Below are 27,050 nucleotides of genomic sequence, written 5' to 3'. Positions count from 1 at the left end.
AGTATGAAGCGCCATCTCGCGGCTGACAACTCACCCAACACCCGATAAGCTGCCGGCGCTGTCGCGACAACTGAGGATAAAGTAGCGATGACTAATCTAAGATTAGACGTCAGAAATAAGGTGCCAGAAATATTTGTAATTGCGAGGACACCTTTTCCAGCATCCTTGCGACAAGGTACGTGCTTATTTCAATTGTAATTGTAACTGTAATTGTGAAAAGTGGAAACATTAGAAAACAAGCGGTTTCTGTTACGGACTTCCTGTAATGCAATTTGCCGGGACCTGTTGCATGAAGAGTACGCTGAACGGCCGCCACGCTGGCGGTGAAAGACTGAAATAACCTCCCTGTATTATCCTCGTCTGGTAATCCTCCAAAAAATGTTCCGTTTCTCTAGATGGACCTGGTTCCATTGTTTTTTTTTTTCATTCTGACATTATTCTGTTTCCCCATTCTTTTCTAATTCTTTTTTGCCGGTGTTCTGAGAGGACCTTTGGTTTATTCCTTTCTAATTCTGTATATAAGACGTTCAGAACACTCTGTAACATCAGCCGTTGTCTTAAATGCCTTTCTGATATTCATTGACTTTTAAAAGTGATTTAGCATGCACATAACTATTATGCGTTTTTTGCCTCTAAGTTTACCAATACTGCACCTTTTTCCAGCTTCTCTATCCATTATTAAACGAAATATGTAACTTACATGCAATCCACAATTATCACACAGCACACTGCACTTCCTACGAACCGGGGCGGGCACCTGCACCTAAACTGAATTGTAACCTCGGTGGCGTGCAATGAATTTGATACGCGAGACAGCCCGCGTAAACAAACTACTATTGTGCAATAAATAAAGGTGCTATGGAGTAACAATGTATTCCAAAAATAACTCCAACAATGGTCAACACTTTTCTCACTTGGTCTTGTAAGCAAATTAATTCACTCAGGCTAAGAATACCATATCTACAAACACGCTATATCCCATAGGAAAAGAAACTGGCAAAGTTGTTCAAGCTGTTTGATATTTATGGTTTTTGAAGTATTTACTACAAAAAAATTAAGTGTTTTGCAAAATTGTATATTTATGGAAATTTCAGATCACATTAATTTATGACAGATTATATAATGCTGTCATTAAATAGAGCATAAAAAACTCTACAGGATAATGATTTCACTTTCAAATTTATGACATTTACATTTTTTAAATTTTGTAACATCTGGCAATGCAGCGGTGGTAGAGAAGGACAGAGCTGTTGACAAAACTCCTGTATTAAAGAGAGAGAGGGAAGTACTCCATTTACATCCATACTGACTTTTAAGGTTGAGACGCTCTATACATATGTACACATTGTAATACATTAAAAATATGGTAACGCAGAATTGGGCGAAATTGAAATTTAGTGTTGTCTCTAATTTAAAGTGCTAGTTTGCAACAAAAATGTGAAATTTTCCAAAAGGCAATAGTACTTTTATTTTTTGTTTCATGTTGCTGTATATATTCTTTTTATCATTATAGATATTTTGTCAATAAAAATTTACACTTAATATTATTGTATAACACCCATATAATATTGTATACTTTATTAGAACAGATAGATAGTTCTGTCGATTCTTGGCTATCAGAATCGCAGACAGGAAACAGACACTAGGAATCCAAGGATTGCTGAGTAAAGAAGTTACATCAGTCTTGATGGGTCACTCAGCGTAATAAACAAATTCAAAGAAGTAAACAGGTACATCGACCCGGAATTTACTGCAGCAATCCTTGGTGGATAAATAGTGTGGATTCTGATAGAGTGGGGGAGTTCGAAAGTCATTAGGCCAGAGTGACAGAGCTGTGTTAGTAACCTCTGAGAACGGTCACTCCACGTCGACATGGAGTTGGAAAACGTCTATTCTACGAGTCAACGTGTACTGAGAACTTTGGCTTCTAGTTGAAACAGGTAATTTTCCAATCACCATGCTGAAGCAATCTTAGGGAGACTAAAATCCAATTTGTGTGTATGGTCTATTTGTTTGTCACGCCATGCTATTCATTGATTGCCTCTCGTATGAGTTAATGATGCCAAGCGAGTATGAATGGTGAACTGAGCTATCGCCACCCAAGGAACATCTAAAGGTCCCAGGTTCGATTCCGTCATTCCTAAGGGAACGATACGATATAGCTGTGATTTTTTTTAATTTGCTAGTCAGGAGATTTGTGTCAAGATTCGCGAAATGAACGATATATTATTAAAATTATCGCAATTTCAGCCCCAGTGCAGTTGCCCCGTCACTGTTTAGGCTTGTGCCTTCTCATTTCGCTTATTTGCGAATGTTTGTGCTGGCTATACTTCTTTTTCTAGAGCAAGACTTCCCAACACACAAGCTCTCGCGTCTTCAAACAAGAAGACATGCCACTTCAAGGCTGAAGGACTTTAGACTTGAAGAGAAGTGCATGCCAGTTATGTCCTGACATTGTTTTGTCTTCCGCTTTTGGGCAAGTACCTTTGTTGAATTCTGCTAGACATTTTGAAGAAGTGCAATACATAGGTGAAATTCGTATGTATCTTCGCACGTGAAAGGATTGGCCGTTATAATGTGTAACCTTTTGGTGTTTAGATCTGCATAACTCATCGTGTCATTTTTACCATGAAAAGGCAGAAGAAGTACTTGTAAAACACGTAATCAGTATGGTAAGAGAAACTATGCCCCCCCCCCCCCCCGACCAAGTGCAGCAGTATCCATAAGTATCATCGAGAATTCAGTTTCATGTTATGGCTGAAGTGTCAACTGTGTACAGACAATAAAAGTTTAACAGATACGTGATGAGTGTGCGTGTATTGTAGCAAAATCTTGCATGTTGGAATACTTGTAATTTGACCGTAGCAGAATCGTCAAATTGGATAATAGTATAAACAAGTCGAGTGAATTAGATAATGAAAGTGAAATGAACCTCGTAAAACTACGACCGCGTTGAGTTGTGGCAATCTTGAATTGTATATTAATCCCAAGACAAGTAATTACGTTGTAGATTAGGCACACACAGGAGTTGTACTATGTAGAAATTTACAGCGAAAAATGCAGGCTCGACCAGGACTCGAACCCAGGTCTCTGGCATACCGTGCCATTTCTCTAACCACTGAGCTACCGAGCCGGCCTGGCCTGGCCTCACCTGATCTTTCGCTATCGCTGTTTTACCTGCTTGGAATCGTCTGCCTGTGCTACCGCCACGGGATCTTTTCAAAGGCAACAGATCCCGTTGTGGTAGCATTGGCAGATACGATTCCACGCAGTTAAAACAGCGATAGCGAAAGATCAGGTGAGGCCAGGCCAGGCCGGCTCGGTAGCTCAGTGGTTAGAGCAATGGCACACTATGCCAGAGACCTGGGTTTGAGTCCTGGTCGAGCCTGCATTTTTCGCTGTAAATTTCTACGAAGTAATTACGTATTTCGTCAGGTGCAATATACGTAGACATTGTGCAAGAGGAGCAATTGTTCTCTCTCTCTCCCCTGTTATTTAAATTTCTAAAATTATTGGAGCATTTCATGATGAGTATGGTGATAAACCAAAGTAATGTCGTGTGGAATATTTAGATTAAAATAATTGATTATTTTTGTGTAATTTTTCGCAGGACGAAAATTCTAAAATTAGTAATCTGAAGCATCATCAAAAAAAAAATAGATAAAAAATATGTGTCCAAGTAAAATAAATGTGCACAAATGTATGTACACTTGGACATGGTCGTACTTGTTAATCTTGCAAAGTAAAGTTTGTTGAACATAATCTTGCATTTTTTTGTAATACTAGCGGATTACCCGGCATTGCCTGAGTATTTATTTATACCAATCTTGTATTAGACAGGAAAATGATGAATTCTAACTATTGGGTAAAATGTAACTAATTTTAAATGTGATCATGAATGTGGCCAATTAGCTTAGCGACTCCGAAAACTATGGATTTGACACTAGTCAAAGTCATTTGTGGCATTTTATTTTTCACCCCATCTCACCCCCCTTGGCCACGATGGCTCAGTCTGTAACGCGTCTGACTACCATGTTAAGGTCCCGGGTTCGATCGCCGGCTGGTTGAAATCCGGGAACTTTTCTAACGTTGGAAGCGGCCCCGGCACCCACCCAGCGTCAAATGACATGGGTACCTGGGGGTAACCCTGGTTGGTAAAGGCAGTAAGGGGCTTGATGCTCATCACATCACCCCCACTCACGACCTGATCAAGAAAGTGTGGGGTGTTACCCCCACACGACCTATACACCTCCATAGCGTGGTGCTAAGCACAGGGGAGCACTTTACTTTTTTTTCACCCCACATGCCAATAGGTGATGAACTTGAAGATAAACTGCATTGGGAGTGTCACGAAAACTATGGATTCCATTCGCAACACCGCCTGAATGTTATACAACCCGAGAAACACTATCATTGTGCAGGATTGCATAGAATCATGGATGTCTGTTTGTGCGGAATTTAATATTGGTGGTTCTCGATTATTTTTACATGTGACCCCTTCCCACCCCACCCATAGGGGTGCCAGGCATGTTTTACCCCAAAAATATTATTTCCAGATTGCAAGTGATACGTGTACCAAATTGGCTCATTATTAACTATATTATGATTGTTACTTGTTGTTCAACGCACATTTTATGTAAGGGCATGTGGACATCTCAACACATAATTCAATACGAGAAATACATAATTGTTATCATAAAATTGTTGATACTAAATTTATGAGAGAATAAATGATTTATTAAAGTTGGAATTCTCGACTAATCTTTTCTTTTTTTAAAGAAGTCAACAACTATAAAAGGTATTCCGATATGTTATAAATTGAGGTATTCAATATATATATATATATATATATATATATATATCTGTGTGTGTGTGTGATTTTTCCTTGCAGCTATTGAGTGCAATTTTAAATGTGTTTATACCCTTTTTTGTTGTGAGAGAGAGAGAAAGAGAGGGCGAGGAGAGAGATAGAGAAACTTTAATCCAAATGGGATTTTGCAGATATCTTTTACTTAACTCTGTGTTCGGGTAGATTTTTTGTAGACTTATTCGTGATGTTCTTTACGGTCAGGGCCATATTTCTAAAACTTAAAAAAGAAAATTGTGCATTCTGCAAAGTGTTTATTTGAACATTTATGGTACTCTTGGGGCCCCTTTCCACAAACGCCTAAGCAGATCGTTACAAACATAACAGTACTACACAAAGACTCAAATTAAGGAAATGAAGGAAGAAGCCTTATAGCGATATGGTCCTCTCCCCCAAAATTAGCAATAGTAGCATAAATTAAGCAAGAATTAATAGAGATTTCTTGCTGGCATCACAGAGTGTTTGGTTGGAGCATTGGATTTGTAGTAAAAATCACAGGTCTGTCGTAGGCTTGATCCCCACCACTGGTAAAATAAATTTGTTCATCTGAATATGAGAGAAGAAGTGCTCTCTCGATGCATTGTGTTAAGGTAAGTATAGTTTAAAACACTAGACAATGGATAATGTCCAATTAACATTGCATGCTATTAATCAAGATTGTTATGAATTGCTAACAAAATTATACTAGAGGCAGACATCAAAATAATAGATCCGTACATTTTCCGTGTATATACTTATGTGTACATATTTTGTTATAATACTGTATATTAGATACAAATAATTGAATACACATCTGCTTCTCAGTTATATATGGGCAGACGTTCTCGGACAATATTAAAAATGATTAATCATTATATAATTCTGTAATTTATTTAAATCATTGTTTACAAATTAATTAGTCTAAATAGAATATAGCAATACCTTAAGATATTCAGCAAAACTTAAAGTAGTGACGGCTGGAAATTTAATATATATTTTTTTCGCTTTTGTATTCTGATAGTGATGGGAGATTGTTTTTCAAAGAATCATTTTTATTCTAATATTTACTGAAACTCCATTTAGAAGGGCAAGTGACGAACCTTACATGTCTCTTGAGATTTGCTCATGGAGATTTGGATATTGATGTATATTTTCATCTTCCAGTAAAAGTGGCTTGTTTAAAAGCATCGCTAAAGGTCGAAATAGTACCCACATTTGCCATATGTATGTCACAAGTGTTTACACAATAAATTTTAAAATATGATCAACCACAATTTTTTTCATATTTTTAATGAAACTACACAAGGATAATTTAAAGTGGGATCCGAACCATAATGCACCTCCCTCGGCTATCAAACCAAGGACCCGTTAATTACAAGGCGATGACATTACTACTGTGCCACCGAGGAGGCACACATTAATAACAGTGAAAACTGTGTAAGATTGGACCCTTGTGGACCACCAAAATACTGTGTAAAGGAAAGACTTAAAATTTTTCTTTATATTACCATTTGCATTCCAGGAAAAGTGTTGGTTATCAGAGAAAAGTTAAAAATGTACAACTGATGTTACAAACTATCTCAACATATTTTTACTATGTATGATGGTAATCATCATTGTAATAAATGCTCAGTAAAATATGAGAATAACGATATATTCAGGATTACCCCAAAGGTCTATACATGATAACCTCTGTTTACAGATACTCTGAGAAGAATACCAGGGAAAGAGATGTCAGGGTTCAAGAATCCATGGATATCAGGGACTATGACATGACACAATCAATAATTCAGTCCCAAGACCAGACATTATCAGTTGACAGTGATGTTAACTATTCTACGGTTAATGTAGGATCAACACGGAAAGGAAAATTTACAAGACCTTCTCCCTCTCAATTCCGCTTTTCTTGTAAAGAATGCAACAAGGTGTTTGGGAAGAGCTCTGACCTTGTAGTTCACATGAGGGTTCATACTGGTGAGAAACCATATGTATGTTCAACTTGCAACAAAGCATTTTCACAGAAACAAAATCTTGAAACTCATTCAAGAATTCACACTGGTGTAAAGCCGTACACATGTCCAGTATGTAATAAAGCATTTGGAAATAGAGCAAATCTTTATACCCATTCAAGAATTCACACTGGTGTGAAGCCGCACACATGTCCAGAATGTGACAAGTCATTCATTCACAAGCACCACTTAAAGGTACATTTACGAATACATGTTCAGAAACCTTACTTGTGCAAAATTTGTTCCAGGGCTTTTGCTCGGAAAGAAGATCTAGATAGACATTCACTTCTCCCACATATTTGATAGGAACAGTTGATTATGGACAATGCTGAATTTAATATTGTTTTACTTTGAAATTTATTTGTTTGTGGTGTATATGTGTGAAGATATTTTCCACATAAAACAAGTGACAAGATACCTTTAATGTAAGATATGTAAGTACTGTACAAGACATACATGATTATGTATTAAATTATCATTAAATTCATGCAAATTTTTGAAAGATTCTTATTCCTGTTTAGTAGTGTCTTCCAATGTACCTTTCCACTCGAACATGAAATATGATTTTAACTGTGTCACTGCATGCCATTCATTTTATATTAACGTTGTGCAAAATAGTTTGTGTTAATTCCAAATAGTTTGTGAAAAATTGGCCTTAGAAGTTGTCCCAACTGTCCTTAGAAGTTGTGCCAAATTGATACTGTATGTCACAAAAACAAAACGGCCTCTGATTGGATATTCCAGTTATGACCTTTCGTTCGGCAGTGAACTCTGTCGTCTGCTTAGCGCTCTAGAAATCCATGTACGAAAGTGTTCATATTTGAAGAGAGCCCGACCCTGTGGCCGAGTGGTTAGCACATCGCGCTGCGATGCCAAGGGTCCCGGGTTCGAATCCCGGTCGGGCTTGGTTGTTTGTTAATGTCCATTCATCAATTTCATCATTTCATCACTCATCCCTATCTTCGCAAATTAGCCAAGAGGCACAAAACGCGAAGTAAAATAAACTAAATCAAATCAAATGTATTTGAAGAGGATTCTCTGTGATTTTCAAAATTAAAGTTCTGATTATAACATCCGAGAGTTGTATGAATGCCAATTCTGGCAATCTAACATGTGCAGATGCATTCATGACAGCTCCATATTTTGCGCAACTGATATTGGATGGAGCCAAGATGAGAGGAGTGAAAGCAGCAAGTTAAGTTTTGCAAGGGAAATTTGACATGGTGTTGGCTATTCAAAATCATTTAATATTATTCTGTTGAAAGATTTTCCTCAGTAGCAATCATTTCTAATTTTCAGTTATTATTAGTAGTGCTGGTATTACTGCAGTGCAATAAGTTTACCTGGAGAAAAATGTCAGTGTCTTTTTGCACGACTGTATAAACCAATGTTTTTCTTTCTTTTTTTCTTGTGTAGCTGAAAATAAATGTATGTAATGCAAATGAGCGTCGGGAAGGGTGGGGGTTCAAACCAGTCTGTTGACCAGCTCCTAGAAGTTTGGCATCGGTATATTAAGTTACAAAAGAAGAAAGTATATTATTTTTATTGTAAATAATAATAACAAATAGATTTCAGTTAGATATTATTCCAACCATGGGCGTTGCCAGAATTTTTTTCTGGATCTTTGGAAATGATATAACTTGAATAGTAGAAATAATAACAATAATAAAAATTGATGATGATAAAACTGTTATTTTACAATGATAAATATTATATACAAATAAAAATAGATGAGTAGATATCTAGTACAAAGTTATTTCATACATTTTTTGTTCATATTTCACTCAGTGTACTAAAATTCACTGTTATTGTATTTGTTATTTTGCATACATCATTCGCGAAAAGGCTGTAAAAGGTAGGCGAAAACTTTACTCATATGGTTTAGGTTGTGACATCTCCCATAAATCTATATTTTTTGGAATATTGAGAACTGTGGAACCATTTATTTCTTGGATTAAATGGTAGAACATGGAGCGATATATCCTATATTTTCCTTTAATTTTTTTTATCTAACACACTTTCTACTGTCGCTTCAAATGATGTCATCCCGTGGTCAAGCCACAGGATGACACTTTAGTTCACGACTTGGTTGCTGTTACTCCTGATGCTAGCAGAATTGCTGTATTTAATAAAGGCACTTCTATACTAACTAAATAATCTTTATTTGCACTATTAGCAATAAAAATAAGCTTTCTTCTTTTTTTTTACTTGAAATGAATGATGCCATTTTCCAAAGGGGCGCGGTGTTCGACTCCCCTTCTTTTGGTGCCCATGATTCCAACAGAAAAATCAAAGTAAAAAAATGCGTGAGATCGATAAAGTTGAGTGTAAAATGCAGGAACCATATTTTTATTATTTAATCCAAGGAATAGGTGGTTAAAGTTTTCAAAATTCCAAAACTTAGATTTCTTATGTGCGAGGTATATGACCAAAATTTACTCCTGACTTAATTTTTTCTTGAACAAGGCATGTGACTGTAAATAACAAAACACAATACTTTTCATTTCAGTACACTAACTGTATTTGAAATGTAAATGAATAAATAAAAAAATAGTTGCTCTGCATGTTAGCTTATCTGTTGGACCGAATAGAACAGCCTGCCCAAGGAAGGATGTAATAAAATTTTTATAGAAATAAAAACTTATGTTATTAGTTTATAATAATTATAATTATAGTTGTGCAATAACAATCATAACCATTATTATTATTTTTAATGTTTTAACTTGTATCAGAGCCTGAACCACCTCCTCAGTACAAATATTTCTGGCTACGCCTATGGTAATGCACTACAATGTAATAAAATAAAACAGTATTTTTAGTAACTTGCACTTTTACATAGCTTTCACAGATCAATTTCATTGTTCTTTTAGCTTATCATTCATGTGGCCTTGCCATGCAAATTGCACACAAACAAGTCGTCTGCTTTTTTTTTAATATTTTTTTTTTTTACATCCTCCCATTCCTTGAGAAATGCATCTGGTACTCGTATTTGTGCATAATGGTGGAATCTTTATTTTCCACTGTGGTAGCCACAACACTGACCAGCTATAAAATTCGGGGTGCTCTGCTCTTGTAACTCACAAGATGGAAACTTGTTTCTGCACAAGGCAACAAAAAAATCTTATTTGTAATGTTAACTCAGCAGAGAAAACTGTAGTAATGTACTTGTACTTAGTACTTGCTTAGTGGTAACGACCTTCTCATGTTCTAGTAGTTACGTATCTTTTCCAATCCATTATCTCGTAGCAAACATAGACACGTCCTAACACCAAATACAGCCAATGCAAAGTGCAGATAACAGGACAGGACGAGCCGAACGACGATGTCACAACATGGTGCAGGTGTGTTTTGCGTGCAACACTCAGCTCAAAAATTAGAAAATAGATTTTTTACCTAAAAATGAAATTGCAGGGGTTATTTGTTGATGGTGTAGATTTTAAAAATGATCTTAAAAAAAAGTAGTGGAAATGTCCATTGGAAGAACATAACTTGGCTAATTTCTTTGCTGTGAAATAGCTAAAGTATTATCTTATAGTTTGATTTAAAATTAAGGCAACATATTGTTAGGAAGAAAATTGTAATGAAAATGTCTTGTTTTCAGACCTAAAATAACCCTTAAAAAAGTGTTAATTTTTTTAAGAAACTGATTCTTTACCTATGACAATACATATCAGTTATGCTTTGCTGGCTATTTAAGTAAAGAAATATCAGAATACAAGACACACAGAAAACACCACGATTTTTTTTGGCTTGCAATATGTTGTATTATATTGCGATAAAATAGTGAAAAATTACCATGAGAACAGAACATTCACAGTTATGTGAGGCTTATCTGGAATCATACTTTTTGTTACTACATTCGCACAGATTGCAATACATTTATAGTATGGTAATGCAGAATTGGGCAAAATTGAAATTTGGTGTTCGTCTCTGATTTAAAGTGCTAGTTTGCAACAAAATGTGAATTTTTCCAGAAGGCAATAGTACTTTATTTTTTGTTTCATGTTGCTGTATGTATTGTTTTTATCATTATAGATATTTTGTCAATAAAAATTTACACTTAATATTATTGTATAACTCCCATATAATATTGTATATTTTAGAATATAAAAAAGGAACGTTAAAAACTGTACTTACGTATGCGAGTATATTGTTTCTACTGTAGAATGACATTTCGGGGATTGACTATCTCCTTCTTCAGGTTCGTATAAAAAAACTAGGTACTTAGCATAGTACTGCGTCGAAATGTAATATGAGGATTGTGGATAAGGGTTGGTTTGGATGCATTTAAAATATTATGTTTTTGCACTAGAGGTACGTAAAAAGCTCGTCGTTCACTAAAAGAAACTTGCACAATAAACCTATTCACAGGTAAAAAAGTTAAAAATCTAAAAAACCTGCATGAATCACTATACAACTTGCAGGTTCGGCCATTCCTACCCAACGTACCTCTAGTGCAAAAACATAATATTTTAAATGTATCCAAACCAACCCTTATCCACAATCCTCATATTACATTTCGACGCAGTACTATGCTAAGTACCTAGTTTTTTTTATACGAACCTGAAGAAGGAGATAGTCAATCCCCGAAACGTCGTTCTACAGTAGAAACAATATACTCGCATATGTAAGTACAGTTTTTAACGTTCCTTTTTTATATTCTGGATTTGTGAGTAATACGCGACAAACCTACAAATTGTATATTTTATTAGAACAGAAAGATAATTCTCTCGATTGTTGGCTATCAGAATCCCAGACAGGAAATGGACACTAGGAATCCAAGGATTGCCAAGTAAAGAAGTTACATCAGTCTTGATGGGTCACTCGGTGTAATAAACAAATTCAAGGAAGTAAACAGGTACATCGATCCGGAATTTACTGCAGCAATCCTTGGAGGATAAATAGTGTGGATTCTGATAGAGTGGGGGAGTTCGAAAGTTATTAGGCCAGAGGGACAGAGCTGTGTTAGTAACATCTGAGAATGGTCACTCCACAATCAGACATGCCACTTCAAGGCTGAAGGACTTTCGACTTGAAGAGGAGTGCGTTCCAGGCACATCCTGACATTGATTCGTCTTCCCTTTTTGGGCAAGTACCTTCGTCGAATTGTGCTAGACATTTTGAAGAAGTGCAATACGTAAATGAAATTCGTATGTATCTTCGCAGGTGAAAGGATTGGCTGTTATAATGTGTAACTTTGTAGTGCTTAGATCTGCATAACTCATCATGCCATTTTTACCATGAAAAAACAGAAGCAGTACTTGCAAAAGACGTAATCAGCATGGTAAAATAAACTATGCCCCCCCCCCCCTTTTTGATAAGTAAGGTTACCGAATGTTACATGGTGGAGATTTGACCAAGTGCAGCAGTATCCATAAGTATCGTCGAGAATCCAGTTTCCTGTTGATAATTGAGGAAAACTACCAGATTCAACATTGCCAATATTCTCACGAAACCAGGCTACAAGCATGGAAGTAAGTCTGAAGTCTGAGGGGTTCTTCAGTGTTTTCTTCTTGTTCCATACAACTGAGATTCACGTAATTGGAAGGATATGAAAATTGACAGTCTGTCTCATCAAAGAGGACCTAATCAGTGGATGGATAAAGTGTCAACTGTGTACAGACAATAAAAGTTTAACAGGTACGTGACGAGTGTGTGTGTGCATTGTAGCAAAATCTTGAATTTCGGAATACTTGTCATTTGACTGTTGCAGAATCATCAAATTGGCTAACAGTATAAATGAGTCGACTGAATAAGATAATGAAATTGAAATGAACTTCATGAAACTACAAGGGCGTTGTGTTGTGTCAATCCACAATTGTAGATTAATCCCAAAACAAGTAATTACGTATTTTGCCAGGTGCGATATAAACACATATATAGACATTGTGCGAGAGGAGCAATTGTTCTCTCTTTCCCCTCTCATTTCAATTTCTAAAATTATTTGAGCATTTCATGACGAGTAGGGTTATAAACCAAAGTAATGCTGTGTGGAATATTTATATTAATGTAATTTATTGCTTTTGTGTAATTTTTCGCAGGATGAAAATTCTAAAATTAGTAATGTGAAGTGTCATCAAGAAAAAAAAAGAAAGATATTTCCAAGTAAAATAAATGTGCACAAATGTATGTACTTTTGGGCATGGTCATACTTGTTAATCTTGCGAAAAAAAAGTTCGTTGAACGAACATAATCTTGTATTTTTGTGAAATATTGTTGGTTCATTATTAACTATATTACGATCGTTACTTGTTGATACTAAATTTCCGAGAGAATAAATGATTTATTAAAGTTGGAATTCTTGACTAATGTTCTATATCTTTTCTTTATTTAAAGTAGACAACCACAAAAGGTATTCCGATATGTTATAAATTGAGGTATTCAATATGTGTTATTTTTCCTTACAGCTATTGAGCGCAATTGTGAATGTATTTATACTCTTTTTTTGTTGAACTTTAATCCAAATGGGATTTTGCAGATATCTTTTACTTAACTCTGTGTTTAGGTAGTTATTTTGTAGACTTACGGACCTTGAAGTTCTCCGTAACCTCGGCGCAATACTTCAAATTGTTTATCTGAACATCCACGGTACCCTCGGGCCCTTTTCCATGCATGCCTAAGCAGATCATTACAAACATAACAGTACTACACAAAGAATGAAACTAAGGAAATCAAAGAAGCAGCCTTTATAGCGATATGGTCCTTTCCCTCAAAATTTGAAGTAGTAGCATAAATGAAGCAAGAATTATTAGAGATTTCTTAGGGCATCAGGGAGAAGTTGTTTAGAGCATTGGATTTGTAGTAAAATCACAGGTCTATATTAGCTTGATCCCCACCACCGGTAAAATAAATTTGTTCACCTGAAGACGAGACAAGAAGTGCTCTCTTGATACATTGTGTTAGGGTAAGTATAGTTTAAAGCACTAGACAATTGATAATGTCCAATGAACATTGCATGATAATAATCAAGATCGTTATGAATTGCTAACAAAAATATACTAGAGGCAGACATCAAAATTATAAATATGTACATTTTCCATATATATACTTATGTGTGCACATTTTGTGTTATAATATATTTTATACAGATGATTGAATACACATCTGCTTCTCAGTTATGTATGGGAGGAAGTTTTCGGACAGTATTCAAAATGATTATCATTATATAATTCTGTAGTTTATGTAAAGCATTGTTTACAAATTAATTGGTTGATAGTCATAGGATATAGCAATACTTTATGATATTCATCAAAACTAACAGGAAATTTTATCAATATTTTTTTCTTGTTTGTATTCTGATATGATGGGAGATTGTTTTTCAAAGAATCATTTTTATTCTAATTTTTACTGAAACTGCATTTAGAAGGGCAAGCGATGAACCTTACATGTCTCTTGAAATTTGCTCATAGAGATTTGGATATTGATGTATATTTTCATAATGCACTAAATGTGTCTTATTTAAAAGCATCGCTAAAGGTCAATATAGTACCCACATTTGCTATTTGTATGTCATAAGTGTTTACACAATAAATTTTAAAATATGACCAACCACTATTTTTTTCTTACTTTTATTTTCACACAGATTTAATTCACAAACATTAGTGATACATTTTGCAGAAAAACTACACAGGGATTGTTTAGAGTGGGTTCCGGACCATAATGTACCTTCACTCTGTATCGAACTGAGGACCCGTTGATTACAAGGCGATGACATTACTACTATGCCACCGAGGAGGCACACATTAATAAAAGTGAAAACTGTGTAACATTGAACCCTTATGGAACACCAGAATATTGTGTAAAAGAAAGACTTAATTTTTCTCTGTATAATACCATTTGCATTCCAGGAAAAGTGTTGGTTATCAGAGAAAAGTTAAAAATGTTCAACTGATGTTGCAAAATCTCTCAACATATTTTTACTATGTATGATGGTATACATCATTGTAATAAATGCACAGTAAAGTATGAGAGTAATGAAATATTCAGGATTACACCAAAGGTCTTTACATGATAACCTCTGTTTACAGGTACTCTCAGAAGAATACGAGGGAAAGAGATGTCAGGCTTCAAGAATCCGTGGATATCAGGGACTATGACATGACACAATCAATAATTCAATCCCAGCACCAGACATTATCAGTTGACAGTAATGTTAGCTATTCTATGGTTAATGTAGGATCGACAAGGAAAGGAAAATCTTCAAGACCTTTTCCCTCTCCATTCCGCTTTTCTTGTAAGGAATGCAACAAAGTGTTTGGGAAGAGATCCGACCTTGTAGTTCACATGAGGATTCATACTGGTGAGAAACCATATGTATGCTCAACTTGCAACAAAGCATTTGCACAGAGAGGGCATCTTCAAACCCATTCAAGAATTCACACTGGTGTGAAGCCGTACACATGTTCAGAATGTGAGAAGTCATTCAGTCGCAAACACCACTTAAAGGTACATTTACGAATACACGTTCAGAAACCTTACATGTTCAAAATTTGTTCCAGGGCTTTTGCTAGGAAAGAAGATCTAGATAGACATTCACTTCTCCCACATATTTGATAGGAACAGTTGATCATGAATAATGTTGAATTGAATATTGTTTTCCTTAAAAATTTATCTGTTTGTGGTGTGAAGATATTTTTCACATAAAACAAGTGACAGAATATCCTTAACGTAAAATATGTAAGTACTGTACAAGACATACATGATTATGTATTAAATTATCATTGAATTGATGCAATTTTAAAGATTCTTATTCCTGTTTAGTAGTGTGTTCCAATTGGAAGAACATAACTTGGCTATTTGCTTTTCTGTGAAACAGCTAAATTATTATTTTACAATTTGATATAAAATTACGGCAACAAATTGTTAGGAAATAAATTATAATGCAAATATGTTGTTTTTCAGACCTAAAATAACCCTTAAAGAGTGTTAATTTTTCAAGAAAATGTTTCTTTACAGTGTACAGAATACAAAACATGCAGGAAACAACAATTTTTTTACTTGCAATATGTTGTATTATATTGCAATGAAATAGTGAAAAATTACCAAGAAAACAGAACATTCACAATTATGTGAGGCTTATCTGGAATCATACTTTTCGTTACTACATATGTACACATTGCAGTATATTGATAGTATGGTAACACAGAATTGGACAAAATTGAAATATGGTGTTCGTCTGTAATTTAAAGTGCTAGTTTGCAACAAAATGTGAAATTTTCCAAAAGACAATATTCGTTTATTTTTTGTTTCCTGTTGCTGTATGTATTGTTTTTATCATTATAGATATTTTGTCAATAAAAATTTACACTTAATAGCGTATAGCACCCATATAATATTGAATATTTTATTAGAACAAAAAGATAATTCTCTCGATTGTTGGCTATCAGAATCCCAGACAGGAAACAGACACTAGGAATCCAAGGATTGCTGAGTAAAGAAGTTACAACAGTCTTGATGGGTCACTCAGCGTAATAAACAAATTCAAAGAAGTAAACAGGAACATCGACCCAGAATTTAGTGCAGCAATCCTTGGTGGATAAATAGTGTGGATTCTGATAGTGGGGGAGTTCGAAAGTCATTAGGCCAAAGTGACAGAGCTGTGTTAGTAACCTCTGAGAACAGTCACTCCACGTCAACATGCAGTTGGAAAGAGTCTATTCTACAAGCCAACGTGTACCGAGAACTTCGGCTCCTAGTTGAAACAGGTAATTTTCCAATCACCATGCTGAAACAATCTTACGGATACTAAAATCCAATTTTTGTGTATTGTCTATTCGTTTGTCACGTCATGCTATTCATTGACTGCCTCTCACTGAGTTACTGATGGCAAGCAAGTATGAATGGTGAACTGAGCTATCACCACCCAAGGGGCATCTAAAGGTCCTAGGAGACCACTTAGAAACATCCATACATATCAAACCAACCAACCACCTCCAATATTTTCACTACTCCAGCTCTCACCCCCACCACACCCAAAATGCCATATAATTCTCCTTAGCCGTTAGAGGCCAACGCCTCAACTCATCCCCTTCATCCTGCCAAAACTACAACCTGCACCTGCACTAAGCCCTAATCAATCGGGTCTACCCCTCCATGCTCATCACAAACAAATAACCAGAGCAAAGTCTCACACCCGTGCCATACAACCCAAAACCAACCCTCCCACTCTGATCACCCAATACCACCCTCACCTCCTGAAAATTAAACATAACATCCACTCTGGGAACTTTTCTAACGTTGAAAGCGACCCCGGCACCCACCCAGCATCGAATAACATGGGTACCTGGGGTAAACCCTGGGGGGTAAAGGCGGTCAGGGGCGTGGTGCTGATCACATCGCCCCCACTCATGACCGGATCAAGAAAGTGTGGGGCGTTACCCCCACACCCCCTATACGCCTTCATGTAGTGGTGCTAGGCACAGGGGAGCACTTTACTTTTACCACTCCTTGCTTCCCATCATCCACAGTGATCCCGATACCAGAGACAACTTTCGGGACAAACCTAGGGAAGTCTTCCTACTCCCCTCCCCCTCAACCTCAAGAACATCTTGGTCCATAATACACCCACTGCTTCCATCCCACCACTCCCAGCCCACAAGTGCAACAAACCCAGATGCAAGACCTGTCCCATACTTATAACCTCCCCCACCCTCCAGATCCCAACGGCAGCTGGTGAATTCACCCTTCACCCAAAGGGCACCTGCCACTCCTCCAACGTAATATACACCCTCATCTGTCAAATCTGTGGTTACTTCTGCCCCCCCCCCCTGAACCTTCGCATCACTAACCACAGAGCCTCCATCCAAAACTCCGACTTCACCGTCGCCACCCACACCAACAGCCACAACACCACCTTCAACAACTGTTTCCATGTAGCCATAATACATCTATTACCCCAGCACACTGACACCTCCACCCGCAAGCAATGGGAAAGGGCGTACATTTCAGGAATGCACACCACCATAACCCCCCCCCCCGACTCAACCTAGCCACCCAATAAGTATTTTTCTATACCCTCCCCCCCCCAAGCACAACCTACCCACCATCCATCCTGCAGTAAACACTAGTGAAAGGATCTTTTTGCAAAACCTTTGTTCTATCACTTGTTTCTGGCACCACTGTGCTGACGGATGCTGGCGTCAGTATTCTGTGCCTTTATGCTTTTGTACTCCATACTTTCTACCTACTGTGACATTGAGGTCATGACCTCGAAATATCAAACTTTTCTTCTTAGGCCCGTTCCATGCATGCCTAAGCAGATCATTACAGACATAACAGTATTACACAAGGAATGAAACTTAAGAAATGAAAGAAGCAGTCTTTATAGCGTTATGGTCCTTTCCCCCAAAATTAGAAGTAGTAGCATAAATGAAACAAGCGTTATTAGAGATTTCTTATGGGCATCATGGAGTAGTTGTTTACAGCATTGGATTTGTAGTAAAATCACAGGTCTGTATTAGGCTCGATCCCCACCACCGATAAATTTGTTCACCTGAAGATGAGAGAAGAAGTGCTCTTTCCATATCTGGTGTTAGAATAAGTATAGTTTAAAGCACTAGACAATGAATAATGTCCAATTAGCATTGTTTGCTAATAATAAAAATAAAGATATACTAGAGGCAGACATCAAAGTAATAAATATGTACATTTTTCATACATATACTTTTGTGTACACATTTTGATACAGATGATTGAATACACATCTGCTTCTCAGTTATGTATGGCACAAAGTTTTCGAAAAGTATTCAAAATGATTAATCATTATATAATTCTGTAATTTATGTAAAGCATTGTTTACAAATTAATTAGTCAATAGTAATAGCATATAGCAATACTTTATGATATTCAGCAAAACTTTAAGTTTCATGTATATTTTTTCTCTTTTGTATTCTGCTAGTGATGGGAGAGTGTTTTTTTCAAGGAATCATTTTTATTCTATTTTTTTCTGAAAATGCATTTAGAAGGGCAAGTGACGAACCTACGTGTCTCTTGAGGTTTGCTCATGGAGATTTACAAAGTGACTTGTATAAGAGCATCGCTAAAGGACAAAATAGTACCCACATTTGCCATGTGTATGTCACAAGTGTTTACACAATAAATTTTAAAATATGATCAACCACAATTTTTTTCGTACTATTAATGTCACACAGATTTAATTCACAAACATCGGTGAAACATTTTGCTGAATAACTACACAAGGATAGTTTAGAGTGGGATCCAAATCATAATGTACCTCCAATGGGTATCAAACCGAGGACCCGTTGATTACAAAGTCATGACATTACTACTGTGCCACCGAGGAGGCACATTTAACAAAAGTGAAAACTGTGCAAGATTGAACCCTTGTGGAACACCAGAATATTGTGTAAAGGAAAGACTTAATATCTTTCTGTATAATACCATTTGCATTCCAGGAAAAGTGTTGGTTATCAGAGAAAAGTTAAAAATGTACAACTGATGTTGCAAAATCTCTCAACATATTTTTTACTATGTATGATGGTATACATCATTGTAATAAATGCACAGTAAAGTATGAGAGTAATGAAATATTCAGGATTACACCAAAGGTCTTTACATGATAACCTCTGTTTTCAGGTACTCTGAGAAGAATACCAGGGAAAGAGATGTCAGGGTTCAAGAATCCGTGGATATCAGGGACTATGACATGACACAATCAATAATTCAGTCCCTACACCAAGCAGTATCAGCAGCAGTTGATAGTGGTGTTGCGTATTCTACAGTTAATTTTGAATCAACAAGAATAGAAGGAAAATCTCAATTTAGTTTTACATGCAAGGAATGCAAGAAGGTGTTTACCAGTAAATATAACCTTGTAGTTCACATGAGGGTTCATACTGGTGAGAAACCATTTGTATGTTCAACTTGTAATAAAGCATTTGCAAAGAAAGGAAATCTTGAGGCCCATTCAAGAATTCACACTGGTGTGAAGCCACATACATGTCCAGTATGTGACAAGCCATTCAGTCACAAACCCCACTTAAAAACTCATTTAAGAATGCATGCTCAGAAACCTTACATGTGCAATATTTGTTCCAGAGCTTTTGCTAGGAAAGATGATCTAGAGAGACATTCACTTCTCCCACATATTTGATGGGAACAGTTGATATTGTTTTCCTTAAAAAATTATCTGTTTGTGGTGTATGTGTGTAATGATACAGGGCTATTCTAAATGATCTTCCCGATTTCAAAGTTTAATATCATGTTTATTTAGTCACAATGACATGCAAATTATTATAAATGAAAGAAAAACTCAAAAAGTTAGGAAGAAAATTGTAATTAAAAGTCTTGTTTTTCAGACCTAAAATAACACTGTAAAAAGGTTTTCAAGAAAATGCTTCCTTACCAATGAAAATACATATCAGTTATGCTTTGCTGGCTATTTAAATAATGAAAAATCAGAATACAAAGAACACACAGAAAACCCCACGAATTTTTTATTTGCAATATGTTGTACTATATTGCAATAAAATAGTGAAAAATTACCATGATTACAGAATATTCACAGTTATGCAAGGCTTATCTGTAATCATCCTTTTCGTTACTACAAATGTACACATTGCAATACATTGAAAGTATGGTAATGCAGATTTGGGATAAATTGAAATTTGGTGTTGTCTCTAATTTAAAATGCCAGTTTGCAATAAAATGTGAAATGTTCCAAAAGGCAATAGTAGTTTATTTTCTTGTTTCATGTTGCTGTATGTATTGTTTTTATCATTATGATATTTCGTCAATAAAAAATTACACTTAATATTATGACCATTTGTTTTTATGTAATCCTCACAAAATTGTTATATAGAGAAAGCACGAGTTCTGGTAAAATTTGAACTTACAGGTTGTCCTCGGTGGCCTTGCGCTCTTAGGTGCTCCGACTGCGGGATGGCATGGCTTCGAGTCTCCCTGGGTTCAGTCCCTAGGTTTTTGGCCTGTGTATAGGACTGATGGCAACTCACCATTGTGAGGAAATTGGGGAACTATGGGTGAGTAACATAACCGGGTCTCGGAAATCTCTATAACGGCTGTGTTCGGCGAGCTGACCCCACATCACCCCATTAGTGGTTGAAGATCTCCACACCTCTAGGTGGGATTGTGGAAGGGAGACTGACAGTCATGAGATAGGCCAAGGCCTTATGGGTTTAGGTGAAAAAATTAACATACAACTTGAAAAATTAAGAAAATAGTGAAGATTATTCTCTTGAGTTTTAGTGACAATGGTTATACATTAGCATGCAATGTTAATTGGACATTATCCATTACCTAGTGCTTTAAACTACACTTATCCTATCGAGAGAGCACTTCTTCTCTCATCTTCAGGTGAACAAATTTATTTTACCAGTGGTAGGGTATCAACCGTACGACAGACCTGTGATTTTACTACAAATCCGATGCTCTATCCAACTACTCCACGGTGCTTCTCAGAATTCTGTACTAATTCTAGCTCCATTAATGATGGCATTTCTAATTTTTGAGGAGAAGTGACCATATTTTGGGCTATCGCTATGAAAGCTGGATCTTTGATTTTCCTTCGTTTGGTTCTTTGTGTAGTACTGTTACGATGCTCCACTGAATTTTATGTCATTCACTCCATGCAGGTTTGGCTATTTTTGACCTATCTGTTTCACCTTTGCATGTCTGCTGGTTGTGTTCATATAGCCTTTTCTGTGACGGGCATCATGATTCTCCTATGTAAGCTCGCCCACATTCACATTGTATGCTGTATATGCAGTTTTTGCTAGCTTGTATGGAGTTCTCTGGTTTGGTGTTTGATAGTGCTTCTTACTGCCTAACTTGGAAATTTGAACTAATTCTACTTATCGTTTGTGATAACCCAGGGATGTATGGTATGCATACTGTGCCTTTTGAATTTGATTTGTAGTGTAGGTATGGTAATTCCCTGTGAGACTTTGCTTTTGATACAGTGTTGAGGCTGAATTGGAAATTACTCAACTTCCCATGACATGCTCTACAGCTTTTGAATAAAGAAGAAATAAGACGTAAAGCACATGGTGCACATCTACAGGTAAGGATCCTCGTAAGTTGAGTGATTTCCAATTCAACATTTAGCTGTTGATATTTGATTTCTGGATGTATCTACTACTATCCATTACAGGCATGATGATAAATCCTGCTAAAACGAGGCATCTATACATGACGACAACTTACACCTTCTTGATGTCTTCAACATGTTATAAAAGTACCTAATTTGGTGACTTTTATTTACAGTGAAGATAAAGTTTCCACTGTTGTGGAATTACTGAAAAAAAAGAGGCTGAAATTTGTACAATTTATGCCATACCCTGAAAAATAACCCCTCACGTTTTATTGCCTCCAGATTCTTACCATTATCCAGCTTATCTACCTGATAGGAATATCAACAGGAATTTTAGGATGTTTTTTAATGATTCAGTATGAACTGCAATATTCTCCTCGCTGGACATGAATGCCCCTGGGCACACCATTAGCAAATCTGAGGTAATTTTGAAGTAGAAAGGAACGTAATTTCAACTAAGCAAATTAACAGTTTTGAACCTCGAGTATGACCAATTTTCCACAAGTAATTGAGTTAAAATGAGAGAAAGGTATATGAGGGACGTTCATTTAATATTTCTCCTGACCCAGTTTCCATGGACGGAGATAAAGAAAATTGGTACAGACATTAGTCAGGAACCATCAATGGCCACACACTTTTCCCTCACTTTATGCATCCGTGGAGACCTTGTTTGTAGAAATCTGCAGGCTGCTCCAGAAGCCATGACTTGACCTCAGAAATCAACGTTTCATCATCGTGGAAGTACATTCCCTTCAGAAATGACTTCATGGTTGGGAAGAGGTGGAAGTCTAATGGTGCAAGGTCGGGAGAGTACGGGGGATGAGGATTTCATACTCGCAGGACCATGCTTCTGTCTGGGAAACATGTGAGTTTTGAACTGGAGCGTTGTCTTGCAGGATGCGGATGCCTTTGGTCAGCATGCCACGCCTCTTGGCTTCGATGGCCTTCCGCAATTTCTTCAGCAGTGAAGCATAGTACGCCCCAGTAATTGTGCTACCCTTCGCCAGGAAATCCATCATAACTACTCCATGCTGGTCTCAAAAATCCGTGAGCATCACTTTGCCCGCTGAGGGTTGGACACGGCCCTTCTTTGGTGGTGGTGAGTCAGGATGCTTCCATTGCTTTGACTGGGCCTTGGTCTCTGGGTTATAGTGATAGACCCACGTTTCATGCTGGGTGATTAGTTCGTCAAAAAATTCCTCATGGTTTTCCTGGCACATGGTCAAATTAGCCTGAGAGCACGTGACTCGTTCCTGCATTTCTAAAGGTGTGAGTAGCCGAGGAACCCATCGGGCAGACACCTTTTGCATGTGCAATTGGTCATGGTTGATTTTTTCCACAGACCCCACACTGATCTTGACATCTTCAGCTAGTTGGCGAATGGTTATGCGGCGATCCTCCAAGATGGCAGCTTTCACTTGCCCAATGGTGTCTTCGTCAATGGCTGACTGGGGTTGCCTGCAAATGGGGCTGTTTCTACTGAAGTCCGACCACACTTGAACTGATGATGCCGATGTTTCACTACGTCATACAATGGGGCATTCTCTCCATAAGTCTCTTTCATCTCATCATAAGTTTCCTTTGGTGAGCAGCCTCTCAGGTAAAGAAATTTGATGACTGCTCGGTATTCCACTGGGTCCATCATTACATTTAGTCCCTGTAAGACAAAAACTAAGAGGAGTTCAGAATTGCAAATTACCTCATGACCTATGCACATATGTATCTTTACACATATAAAATTTCAGTATTCTACATTAACTAGAACTGGGTCAGGGGAAATCTTTAATGAACGTCCCTCGTATATTGAAACTACTTACGACTTGTACAAATAACAGGAAGCCAAAGACGTGGGTTAGGTATGTACATTATATAGATGTAATATGGCTACATGGAGACGACACATTACCAGATTTACTACAGAAAAGAAGCAAATCAAATATCTGCCATTCCTAGATGTCATAGTAGATAGATATGGAAATAAAATACAAACAGCTGTGTATCGAAAGCCAACTCATGCAGGGATATACCTACACTACAAATCAAACTACTCCAAGAGTACAAAGAATGCCATAATCCACTGCTAAAGCTCAAGAGCCAGAAGAATATGCTCAAATCCGGCAACACTCAGAAAAGAGCAGGAATGCAACATAGATACAATGAAACTCGAATGGGTATCCACCAACCATAACTAAGAGAGCCATTAACAAACAGCAAGGTTAAGAGTCTGATTCAAAAGGCACAGTATACATACCATACATCCCTGCTTATCAGAAAAGATAAGTATAGTTCAGCAGTAAGAAGACACTAGGAAGTACACTATCAAACACCAAACCAGAGAACCCCATACAAGCTAGCAAAATCTGCATGTATCTGTGTATTCCATGTGAATGCAGTTGACCTTACATGGAAGAATCATGATGTCCTTCACAGAAAAGAAGGATAGATGAATACAAGCAGTAGACACGTCAAAAATAGTTGAACATGCATGGAGTGAATCACATAGAATTCAGTGGAGCAACATAACAATTAGAAAAAAGTGGCAGAAAAGTGAAATGAAATAAACCAAATCAATCAATCAAGGCTGTGCTGATCCCAAGACAAACTAGTTGTTGTTTGTTTGCTCCACAAATATATCCCCTTCTTACACATGGGTCATTTCATAAATAATGCACACTAATTTATTACTCACCCGTATGTTGCTGTGGGGGCGATGTCTCTTCACAGTCTTTCAATGTAGTCTCCCTGCTTGGCAATGACCGAATCCCAACGTCGAGGAAGCTTCTGTATGCCATCCAATATGCCGTCTTTGTTAAGCTGTCGAATGGCTCAGGTAACTGCAGTAGAAAGCTCTTCCAGAGATGAAAAACAACATCCACGCAAAGGCAGTTTCAACTTGGGGATGAAAAACGACATCCACACAAAGGCAGTTTCAACTTGGGGAAGAGGTTGAAGTCAGGGGGACTCATGTCTGGACTATACAAAGCATGGGGTATCACATCCTAATCGTAATCACCTAATTTTTCATGGAGGACATGCCCGATATGTAGCCGAGCGTTGTCTTGAAGAATGAGTGGACCAGCCTCGAGTAGCTGAGGGCGTGTTTTGTGCATTTTTCTTCGCAGATTTTGCAAGCAATCACGGTAATACACTGGTGTGATACGTGTGCCACATGGAACTCTTGTCTGTGAGGATTACTCCCTGATCATAAGCAAAAATCATCATTTGTTTGAATTTTGATTCTGCTCGCCGATTTTTTTTTTTGGGGGGGGGGGATCGTGTGGAACATGGAGCTCTCCACTTGTTTGACTGCATTTTCAGTTCCAGTTCAAAGTCCCTGATCACCACTTTTTTAGTGGTAGTGATGTGTATCCCAAGAGGGCACGTGGTATACTTCTGTAGCATATAAATTTTCTGGAGAACAAAATATGCAAGAAAACATTGCATACACTTTACAAAACATTTTACACAACATTTACGTGTTTGCACAAATAATGAAACCTTATGTTGTGATTTTAAAAGTATGGTCTCCCATTGTAATCAAGGGCTCCCTCCATCGATCCCAGTATTTACTGGTGTCTTCTAGTCTTCAAGATGTTTTGCATGCCACTGTGTTATACCAACACTTTACAGTTTCATAATATTAAATTTATAGACTTTGTCTTCATTTTCATTTGCCATCTTACTTTGTGCAATAAAGGGTTAAATAATGAAGCCTGTAAAAAAGCACAATTGCAGTTGTTTTAACTTTAAACTCGTAAATTGTGAATAATTTAAACTTAATTCTATCTTATGTAATTTTAATGTTCATTCATGTATTGCAGAGAAAAGGCATCTTCTGATCCATTCAACAGTTCATGCAAATTGAATGGATTCACTTATCTAGCATGTGTCAAACAATTCAACAAAAATTCACACTTTATGGAAACTTGCTTTGCACATACTACAGAGCCCTAACATGTGATCTATGATATTTGCTAAAGGTGCAAGTAAATATATACATATTTCATTGTAGCAGATCCATAGTAAATTGTGAAATATGAAGACATCTTCAGGATAAAAGCAAACATTTACATGGTAACATCTGCTTACAGGTACATTCAGAAGAATACCAGGAAAAGAGATGTCAGGATACAGGAGTCTGTGGATATCCGGGACTATGACATGACACAGTCAATAATTCAATTCCAAGTCAAAACACTAGCAGTTGATAGTGATACTAGACATTCTACAGTCAGTGTAGGATCTACAAGGAAAGAAGGAAAATCTGCAAGACCTTCTTCTTCCTCTCAATGTGGTTTTACCTGCAATGAATGCAATAAGGTGTTTGGGACCAGACGTGATCTTGTAGTTCACACAAGGGTTCACACTGGCGAGAAACCATATGTATGTTCAACTTGTAAGAAAGCATTTTCAAAGATATCAAATCTTTATGCCCATTTAAGAATTCACACTGGTGTGAAGCCGTATACATGTCCAGTGTGTAACAAGTCATTCAGTCAGAACCACAACTTAAAACGTCATAATTTAAGAATGCATGTTCCCAAAATACCTTACGTATGCAACAATTTGTTCTAGTGCTTTTTCTAGGAAAGAAGAGCAGGAGAAACATTCACTTTTCCAACATGCTGAATGAACAATGCTAAATGGAATGTATATGTATATGTGCGAAGATATTTTCCACATAAAACAAGTGACAAAATATCCTTCATAATGTTAGATATGTAATTTTTGTGTAAGAAACACATGGTTTTGTTTTAAAATTTTCATTGGGTCAAATATGTCTGGTGCTAATTTTTGTGAGATCCTTTCCAAATGGAAGACAGTGACTTGGCTAATATCTTTTCTGTGTAACTGTGAAAGTATTGTTTCACATTTTGAGTTATCGTTGAGGCAGGTGTGTATATGAACAAGAAATTGTAATGAAAATTTTCTTGTTTGTCAGACGGAAATATTATTTTGTGTATGACAATACATAGTAATTATGTGGGCTGGCAATTTAAATATAGAAAAAAGCACAATACATAACCCCTACACACACAAAGCAGGAATGTGTTAATTTGCAATATGTATAGTATATTGGAGCATAAGAGTAAAAAAAAATTACCACGAAAATAGGACATGAGGG

At 36.8% G+C, this 27,050-nt stretch overlaps 1 protein-coding gene across 11 annotated transcripts in view; it reads left to right on the top strand.

The window, feature by feature from the left end:
* LOC145992069 (uncharacterized) overlaps window positions 1–27,050 on the top strand; it is a 343,509-nt gene that overhangs the window by 88,121 nt on the left and 228,338 nt on the right. Inside the window, exon 4 of one of the 11 annotated variants that reach the window (XM_083128248.1) lies at window positions 19,450–19,974. The exons of the other annotated variants lie outside the window; for them this stretch is intronic. Coding sequence (XP_082984374.1) covers window positions 19,450–19,966 — 517 coding nt within the window. The 3' untranslated portion in view covers window positions 19,967–19,974. Of the gene's footprint in view, window positions 1–19,449; window positions 19,975–27,050 lie in introns of those variants that run through there. 11 annotated transcript variants of the gene reach the window in all.

Source organism: Lepisma saccharinum, chromosome 9 (genome assembly GCF_977018435.1).
Source record: "Lepisma saccharinum chromosome 9, izLepSacc3.1, whole genome shotgun sequence".
In the NCBI taxonomy this organism is placed as follows: domain Eukaryota; kingdom Metazoa; phylum Arthropoda; class Insecta; order Zygentoma; family Lepismatidae; genus Lepisma; species Lepisma saccharinum.
This window is presented reverse-complemented; position numbering and strand designations above follow the sequence as displayed.